The sequence below is a fragment of the Lotus japonicus genome, chromosome 3 (assembly GCF_012489685.1).
Source record: "Lotus japonicus ecotype B-129 chromosome 3, LjGifu_v1.2".
NCBI lineage: Eukaryota > Viridiplantae > Streptophyta > Magnoliopsida > Fabales > Fabaceae > Lotus > Lotus japonicus.
Window position 1 is genome coordinate 45,084,649 of NC_080043.1, and position 8,932 is coordinate 45,093,580.

An 8,932-nucleotide genomic window follows, 5' to 3' on the forward strand; every position below is an offset into this window, starting at 1 on the left:
TTCATCTTATTTGTCATTTAAATCCTATATCTGTTAACTTATGTTTATACAATCAACCATTCCATTTAATGAAACTTCTGCTTTCGAAAAAAAAATGTGTTATTGTGTGAATTATTGATTAATTAGTTAATACACAGGAGTTATGAGGACTCTTATTATCTTTTAGTTCATATCACATGACATTAGGATGACCTAACTGAGAAAATGAGAAGTTTTAGAGGAAGCAAAAACCAAACCCTAGAACTACTTCACTATTCACCTTCCTTGCCATAATCGTTGCAATTTCATGTTACATATCAACTCTTGACTTTAGTTCTGCCCAAATTATGCTAAGGAACACTCATCATCTTGCATATTATTATATTTTTTTACTGACTTTAGAGCACAAGCCAATTTAAGTCTGTTATCAAAATCAAATCCAACCACATTTTCTATATAAAATTACTATAAAAATCAACCGAACCCCCAATTAAATCATAGAAGTCTTCCTCTTGTATCTAAGAAAAAATCATGAATGGTAGATTTTTTTTATCAAATAAGGTTATAGAATATCTCGTTCCAGGTATCAGGAACACCAGCAAGACACCAATGGCTGCAGTCAGTTCCATTTGCTCCAAAAAGTCCATAAATTGAAGGATGTCCATCTTTTCGTAGCAGAGAAAGGGTTGTGATGTCAAGCAATGTCACTGGTTTTTTAATTGTCCTCAACACCCCCTTCAGCACGGCCACAGCAGGTGGTAATCCACCAGGATAAATTGATCCGGCCACCGGTGTCTTCTGCCCGATACAACTCTTTGCACTTGGTTCATTCCAAAGTGTGCCACTGAAATCAGTCATCAAATAAAAACATATTGTCATTCATGCCACATCAAATTTTGTTCGGCTGCATTTCTGACTTGATTAAAACTAATAATTATACTAAGGCAATTAAGTTTGTGGTATTCTTCTTTTAAGAACTATGAAAACAAAAAGAAAATCATTGCTTACTTGTAGTGAGATGGGGAAATCCCTTGAAAGAAGACTCTCACTTTTGCAGGGTCAACATTGGCATCCACCCATGAACCCCATGTGTTAAGTGCTATTTCAAAAGCCTTCATCCGATCCATGTCTTTCATAACTTTATTTCCCACTTGTATATAATCCCATCTGTGAATCCAATTCAACATAAACTCATTTACCAACAGAAATTGCAATAATTATTAATCCAACCCTCAATGATTTATAACTTGATTATATTTAGATGCCTCATATTATTGATAAAGTTAAGAAACTTACGGTTGAGTGGGGCCTCTACGGTTCCACCAGTGCCATGTGTTAAAGATGAGCGTATCAATACCATTCCACAGCTTGCTTCCTTGTATGGAGTCAAGCTTCAACACCCTGCCGATACGCTCTTGAACAATGTCTACTAAATACACGTTCCTATCTAGCATCACTTTGACTTTATATTCCTGCAAATTATTAAAAAAAAAACATATGAATGAAAAATCACTAAGATAATAATTTTCTTAAAAGCTGAATATATGATTGAAGAAGAAACAGCATTAGAACAACCTGTCATGAAATAAGAAGAAACCAAAATAACCCCAGACACCACATCCAAACCCTCTATGATGATCATAATTTAAGAATGAGTCTCATTAAAACCTTACTAGGAGAAACCTAGAATATGACAAACTTTTTTATCATGAGTAATAACAATTGTGCTAAAAACAATCCTACTTCCAATATCTTCATTTTTTTTCTGAAGGAAAGATTCTTCTTTCCCACTTCAATTCAGAAATTACACAAAACATAATGAAGACGAAATGTTTGGAGGAAGGAAAATTTTAATTAGTTTAAAGTCATATTATATCTAATATAATCAAAATTATAATTCTTACTGTAAATGTGAATGTAGAAACATCTCCGACTCTAGTCACATTGTATGGGGAATTAGGGACAGCTGAGTGAAGCAAGCAAGTCAGAGACTCCCATTGATTTCTGCTTAGTGAATCTCCGACGAATATGATGCTCTTCCCCCTCATCCTCTCCAGAAAATCTCGGCCGTTAAATCTGCAATTAATTAGATATAGGGAAAATTAATGAATGGTAATAAATATACTAAACTATTTTTCTAAATCTAGAATTTTTCTAATAAATGACTCATTATTTTTTATTTTTAGTGAAGGATTTTATTTTATTTTATGGACTTTTTTTTTTTTCGCTTTCTCTCAGACCAATTAACCCACAAAACATCTTATCTACTTTTTTTCTTTCTTTTCATTTTCCTTTCACTTACTTTTCTTTGAAAACCAATTAAGTGTCATTGAAAAAAGAAACCAATCAGAGAATAAGAAGAGGTGACCAACAAACCTGTGTAAATCACAGTGTAGTGGCTGCCACCTATAATGTGTGTAAATCTGGTCAGGGCGCCCATTGTGTATACAATTGAACTCGCGCTGAATAAACGGACACGTGGTGGGTTGATAGAGCGGGTACGATTTATCCAACACCCAACTCCCGGTGAAGAAATCGCACTGCCCGTTGGTTCCTTTCACTGTCGGCACCACCATAAGAAGAAGGGAGAGCAACACACAACAACAAAAACTCCACTCAACATGCTTACCCATTTCTTAATCTCTCTTTCTCTCCCAAAAAAGGGTGCAAGCAAGGAGAGAAAGAGTTATGAAATAAATAATATTTTTGATAATGTAGGGAGGAGGAAGGGTAATAAAATAAGAGATTAATTTTTATGCACTAACAGTTTAAATAAGTTTTATACAATCATTCAATCACACCCTTTCATTTTGGTATCTCATAATTAATTTTAAATTTAATAATATTTAAAATATGAAATGAAAAATTGTGATTGAATTACTTTGTAAAACATTTTACACTGGCATAGAAATTAATTTGGTAAAGTTAATAAATTTTCAAGAGAAAATTATTTAATGCAGTCAACGAACTTCGAAAGAGAAAATTCTTTAATGTTATGACCGAACTTCTCGCTCCAATTGTTTAAAATTTTATCTAAGGAAGTAAATACCTTTGAAAGAGAAAATTATTATATGCAGTAAACAAGCTTCTCCATTTTTTTAGAAAATTATATTCATTATAAATATATTTTATCAAATAAATAAGTTTGAACGAGAAAATTATTTAATGCAGTAAAAAATTCTTCAATTTTATAGAAAAATATATTCGTAAAAAAATATTTTTATATGTCAAGAATCTCATGAAATAATAATTTTGTAGAATAGAATTTAAAGTTTTATTATATGATCGACCTTCTTACCTTAATTTTTTTAGAATATATTAAAATTGAATATTAATACTTAATTGATAAAAAAATTATTTTTTTACTCAATGATCAAAACTTTATATATTGCAGAAAATAATTTTAAATATAAAATTCAGAAATTAGTTAATATCTGATAAGGATTTGAAATTATATAAGATTTCAAAGTTATATAAGATTTATTAATTCTAACTGACATGCGTTAATTTGGCATGTAATTTTTTATTTACCATAAAATGCATGTATGCCAAGCACGTCCTTTATGTTTTGTTTTGTTTTGTTTAAAAGAAAAATAGAGAAGAGAAAAGATAAGTAGAGAAAAAAAGAGATGCGAGAGAGATTGAGTGGATAGATGCATAGTTTTCCATGCATCTCTCTTCCATTTTGAACCGCTCATTTGTTAGAGGAGAGATACAACAGAAAAAAAAAAGAGATGCGAGAGAGATGGAGTGGATAGACCAGAAGTATGTTAAGTTCAAACGTTTAATCATCCTGTTTGAAAATGATCTGTACGATAACAATTTTAGGGATCAAAGTGGTATACTAAAATTTCTATATTTCTGGAACATATATCCTCATCGTCTAAATCCAAGGGAGCACTGACCAAGCTACATAAACCAAAGGATCGAGATTGAATATGAAGAATGGATCGTCTGAAAATTGTGCGCCAACTGTGAAACTCAAAAAGATCTCAGACAATCTTGTAGGAGAAGTCTCAAGAGAGGAAGAGCACTTGATCTGACAAAGCTCAACGGTCAAAGCTTAAGTACAATGTTGTCACCATCAAGTTGTCATTCTTGCTCTACAACGGATAGAATCAAGACTCAAAGCTACCTACCAACTGAAATACTACATCTTTACGGCAAGAAGCCTTCATCAAACAAGAGCATGCATTTAATGTACCTGACAAAGGTACACAAAAGAACTGTTTGATCCAACGACTAGTTCTCAAGAAAATGCAGTACGATATGCCCACAAGGTATCATATAATTTTCTTGACCAATCCTTCCTTGAGGTGCCGACTACTTTTTCTAAAATCCTTTTCAACTCCCTATTAGAAACTTCTACTTGACCACTGGTTTGGGGATGATAAGGGTAGCAATTTTATGGTTTACACCATACTTCCCTAGAAGGGATTCAAAAGCTTTATTACAGAAATGCTTACCCCATCACTGATAATTGCTCTAGGCACACCAAACCTGGTAAAAATCTTCTTCTTTAAGATAGCAATCACAACTTTAGAATCATTTGTGGGAAGGGTTGATGCTTCCACCCATTTAGACACATAATCAACAGCCACAACATGTACTGGAAACCATAAGAAGAAGGGAAAGGTCCCATGAAATCAATGCCCCAAACATCAAAAAGCTCAATTTCTAAAACATTTTTCTGGGGCATTTCATTTCTTCTTGATATGTTGCCAGTTCTTTGGCATCTATCACATCTTTCCACAAATGCTCTACTATCTTTAAAAAGAGTAGGCCAATAAAATCCACTTTGGAGGACCTTTGCAGCAATCCTCTCTCCAGAAAAATGGCCTCCATAGTCGAAGCCATGACAATGCGAAAGTATTTTTTCAAACTCCACTTCTGGGACACATTTTCTAATCACTCCATCAGAGCATTGTTTGTACAAAAAGGGTTCATCCCAGAAGTAATACTTTGCATCATGTAAAAACTTTTTCTTTTGTTGCCAATTCAGATCATGTGGCAACACACCAGCAGCTTTAAAGTTAGCAAGATGAACATACCAGGGGATTAATTCGGAATTCTGGATAGCCAGCAACATTTCATCCTGGAATTCCTCCTGAATAGGAATTGAGCTCGAGCTCCCCACCTTCAATCCTGGACAAATGGTCAGCTACACCATTGTCCTTGCCCTTCCTGTCAATAATCTCCAGGTCAAACTCTTGCAAGAGTAGGACCCATCTCACCAGCCTTGACTTTGCATCCTGTTTTGCAAACAAATATCTCAAAGCAGCATGGTCAGTGTGTACATAAACTTTAGATCCAATGATGTAAGATCTAAATTTATCATAAACATAAACTACACTCAAAAATTCTTTTTCAATTGTGGTCTAGTTTCTTTGTGCCTCATTTAAAACCTTGCTAGCATAGTACAACACATGCAACACTTTGTTTTTTTTTCTGACATAGGGCAGCACCAATAGTCATATCACTAGCATCACAAAAAATCTCAAAAGGTGCAGCCCAGCCACGGGAAACAACCACAGGGGCTGTGACCAGCTTTTCTTTTAACTTCTTAAAAGCATTCATACAATTCTCATCAAAGATGAAAGGAGCATCTTTCTCAAGTAGGTTCGTCATAGGCTTTGCAAGTTTTGAGAAATCTTTTATAAAACGCCTATAGAACCTAGCATGACCAAGAAAACTTCTAACACGCTTAATATCCACAGGGGGGTAATTTTTCAATCACTTCCAGTTTTTCTCTATCTACCTCAATCCCCTTTCCAGTAACTTTATGTCCAAGAACAGTACCCTCTCTCACCATAAAATGGCACTTCTCCCAATTTAAAACCAAATTTTATGTTGACAACTTTTCAAAACTTGTGCCAAATTATCCAAACATTAATCAAAAGTGGTACCATATACAGAAAAATCATCCATAAATACCTTCATGCATTTGCCAATAAGATCATAAAACATGGCAAATATGCATCTTTGAAAAGTGGATGGGGCATTACACAACCCAAACGACATTCTCTTATAGGAAAACACACCAAAAGGACAAGTTAAAGCTGTCTTGGTCCTTAAGGGCAACAAAAACTTGATTGTACACCGACCCATCAAGAAAACAGTAAAATTCATGTCCAGACAAACTATCAAGCATTTGATCAATAAAAAGAAGGGGGAAGTGATCTTTCCGGGTGGCTGCATTTAGCTCCACCTTGTTACATGTATGGTAGGAATCAACTCATTGTTCTCATTAGCTACCACTGTGATTCCCCCTTTTTTAGGAACCACCTGAACGGGTTCTCACCCATTCACTATCAGAAATGAGATATATGATACCTGCATAAAGCAATTTAATAACCTCTTTCCTCACCACCTCTTTCATAGCAGGATTAAGTCTCCTTTGAGGTTGGACCACTGGTTTGTAATTTTCTTCCAAAAGAATTTTATGCATACAAACAGTAGGGCTTATACCCTTAATGTCACTAATGGTCCAACCCAAAGTTGACTTATGCTCTCTTAAAACCCTTAAGACTTTCTCTTCCTCAAGAGAAGAAAGAGAATTATTCAAGATAATTGGTTTAGACTTACCCTCCTCAAGAAAGGCATACTTGAGGGTTGGAGGCAAAGACTTACGTACCCATCAAGAAAACAGTAAAATTCATGTCCAGACAAACTATCAAGCATTTGATCAATAAAAAGAAGGGGGACGTGTTCTTTCCGGGTGGCTGAATTTAGCTCCACCTTGTTACCTATCTGGTAGGAATCAACTCATTGTTCTCATTAGCTACCGCTGTGATTCCCCCTTTTTTAGGAACCACATGAACGGGGCTCACCCATTCACTATCAGAAATGAGATATATGATACCTGCATCAAGAAATTTAATAAGCTCTTTCCTCACCACCTCTTTCATAGCAGGATTAAGTCTCCTTTGAGGTTGGACCACTGGTTTGTAATTTTCTTCCAAAAGAATTTTATGCATACAAACAGTAGGGCTTATACCCTTAATGTCACTAATGGTCCAACCCAAAGCTGACTTATGCTCTCTTAAAACCCTTAAGACTTTCTCTTCCTCAAGAGAAGAAAAAGAATTATTCAAGATAATTGGTTTAGACTTACCCTCCTCAAGAAAGGCATACTTGAGGGTTGGAGGCAAAGACTTCAACTCATTCTTCTCTTGTTGTGGAGCTTCTTCTTCTCTTCTTAATTCCTCAATCCAAATTCTTTTTGGTGGAAGAGAATCAGAAGCCTCCAGTTGAAGCAAAGTCTCCTCTATCTCTCCTTCTACCTGTTCATCAAAACCAAGCTGCCAGCCCCCAAGGAGTGCTAATTCCAAGGGGTCCTTCCTTATGAACCTGGAAAAATCCTTCACAACAAATTCTTCACAAAAAAATACATCCTCAATGTCAGGATGTTTCATGGTTTTAAAAACAGAGAATCTCACCTTTTCATCACCAACCTTCAAGGACAAGAGACCCTTGGAAACATTTATTTTTGCATTACCGGTTGCCAAGAATGGTCTCCCCAAAATGAGAGGAACTTTAGAGTCCTCCTCCATGTTCATAATTACAAAATCAACTGGAAAAAAAAATTTATCAACCGTTATCAAAACATCTTCAGCAATCCCATATGGGTGCTTAATGGACCTGTCCACCAATTGCAAAGACATTAACGTAGGGGTGGCCTCACCCATTTCCAACCTTTTAAACATGGAAAGCGGCATCAAATTGATGCTGGCTCCCAAGTCACACAAAGCTTTAGCAACAGACAAACCTTCAATGTTAACAGGAATAGTAAAACTCCCTGGATCTTTTAATTTCTGGGGGAGTTTTCTCTAAAGAATGGAACTACACTCCTCTGTTGACATTTTTGTTTCATCAACCTCACTGAGTTTCCTCCTCTTAGACAAAATGTCTTTCATAAACTTGGAATAGGCAGACATTTGCTCTAAGGTTTCGGAAAAAGGAATATTGATTTGAAGCTTTTTGAAAACATCTAAAAACTTTGAAAACTGTTTTTCTAAGTTTTTATTAACCAAAGCCTTAGGAAACGGTACCTTACCATGAGTTTTTTCTGAAGAGGAAACTTCAATCACCTTATCTTTCGTAATTCTTTCTATAACAATCTTCAATCACTCTTTTTTTTCAACTGACTCCTCAATTTCATTCAAAGTTTTTCCACTCCTAAGAGTGACGGCAGAACAATTTTCAGATTTAGAGTCTTTAGCATTAACAAGAGTGTCACTAGGAAATGTACCTGGGAACCTTTCAGCAATGGCCTTGGCAATTTGGCCAACCTGAGTCTCCAAATTTTTTATGGAGGCCTCATGATTCTTCAAGCTGGTCCTGGTAACATTTGAGAAACTCTTATTAGTGAGAACCAAATCTGCCATCATCTCCTCCAAGCTCTTCTTACCATTCCCCTGATTTTGAGGTGGCGGAGGCCTTTGATTCAACTGGTATTGCCTCTAATTTGGAAATTGCTTTGAACCACCAGCATCTCCTGAGTTGTTTTCGTCCCTCCAAGAGAAATTATGATGATTTCTCCAACCTGGATTGTAAGTGTTGGAGTAGGGATTATTTTGATAATTCCCCATGGCCTTCACCTCTTTATCAAATTCAGCATCCTCAGCACTCCTTTGCCCACCTTCGAGCCTCTTTACCATGGCGTCCACCTTCTGTGCAAGCTTTTTGTTGGATGCAAGAACTACATCAAGAGTCTCAACCTCATAAACTCCCTTCCAGTTCTTCCTGACATTGTTTGAATGTGCAGCTCTAGCAGCCAACTTTTTTATGATGTCAAATGCTGGTTGGGTTGCTAGAGCATCAAAGGCTCCACTTGCAGTTGTGTCCAACTTGTCTCTAGTGTAGTCACTGAGAGATGCATAGAACTTTTCCACTAGATCAGCAGTGGAGATGTTGTGGCCTAGGCATTTCATCAAGAGTCTTTTGAACCTCT

At 35.8% G+C, this 8,932-nt stretch overlaps 1 protein-coding gene across 1 annotated transcript; it reads right to left on the reverse strand.

Annotated features, from left to right (window-relative positions):
- Nucleotides 1-415: 415 nt before the first annotated feature.
- On the reverse strand, nt 416-2,594 carry LOC130748626 (protein trichome birefringence-like 41). Its single transcript, XM_057601856.1, has 5 exons — nt 2,356-2,594; nt 1,884-2,055; nt 1,276-1,451; nt 988-1,146; nt 416-823 (listed from the first exon to the last, which is right to left on the reverse strand). Exons 1-5 carry the CDS (start codon nt 2,553-2,555, stop codon nt 532-534), a joined length of 999 nt encoding a protein of 332 aa, XP_057457839.1. The 5' UTR covers nt 2,556-2,594; the 3' UTR covers nt 416-531.
- Nucleotides 2,595-8,932: the final 6,338 nt, after the last annotated feature.

Excerpts from the sequence above, each read along its gene's own strand:
- LOC130748626 (XM_057601856.1), bottom strand. The coding sequence starts at position 2,555 with ATGGTGGTGCCGACAGTGAAAGGAACCAACGGGCAGTGCGATTTCTTC. Across the intron at positions 1,147-1,275 it reads CGTAGAGGCCCCACTCAACC|ATGGGATTATATACAAGTGG; the intron begins GTAAGTTTCTTA and ends TTGGATTCACAG. Across the intron at positions 824-987 it reads ATTTCCCCATCTCACTACAA|TGGCACACTTTGGAATGAAC; the intron begins GTAAGCAATGAT and ends GACTGATTTCAG.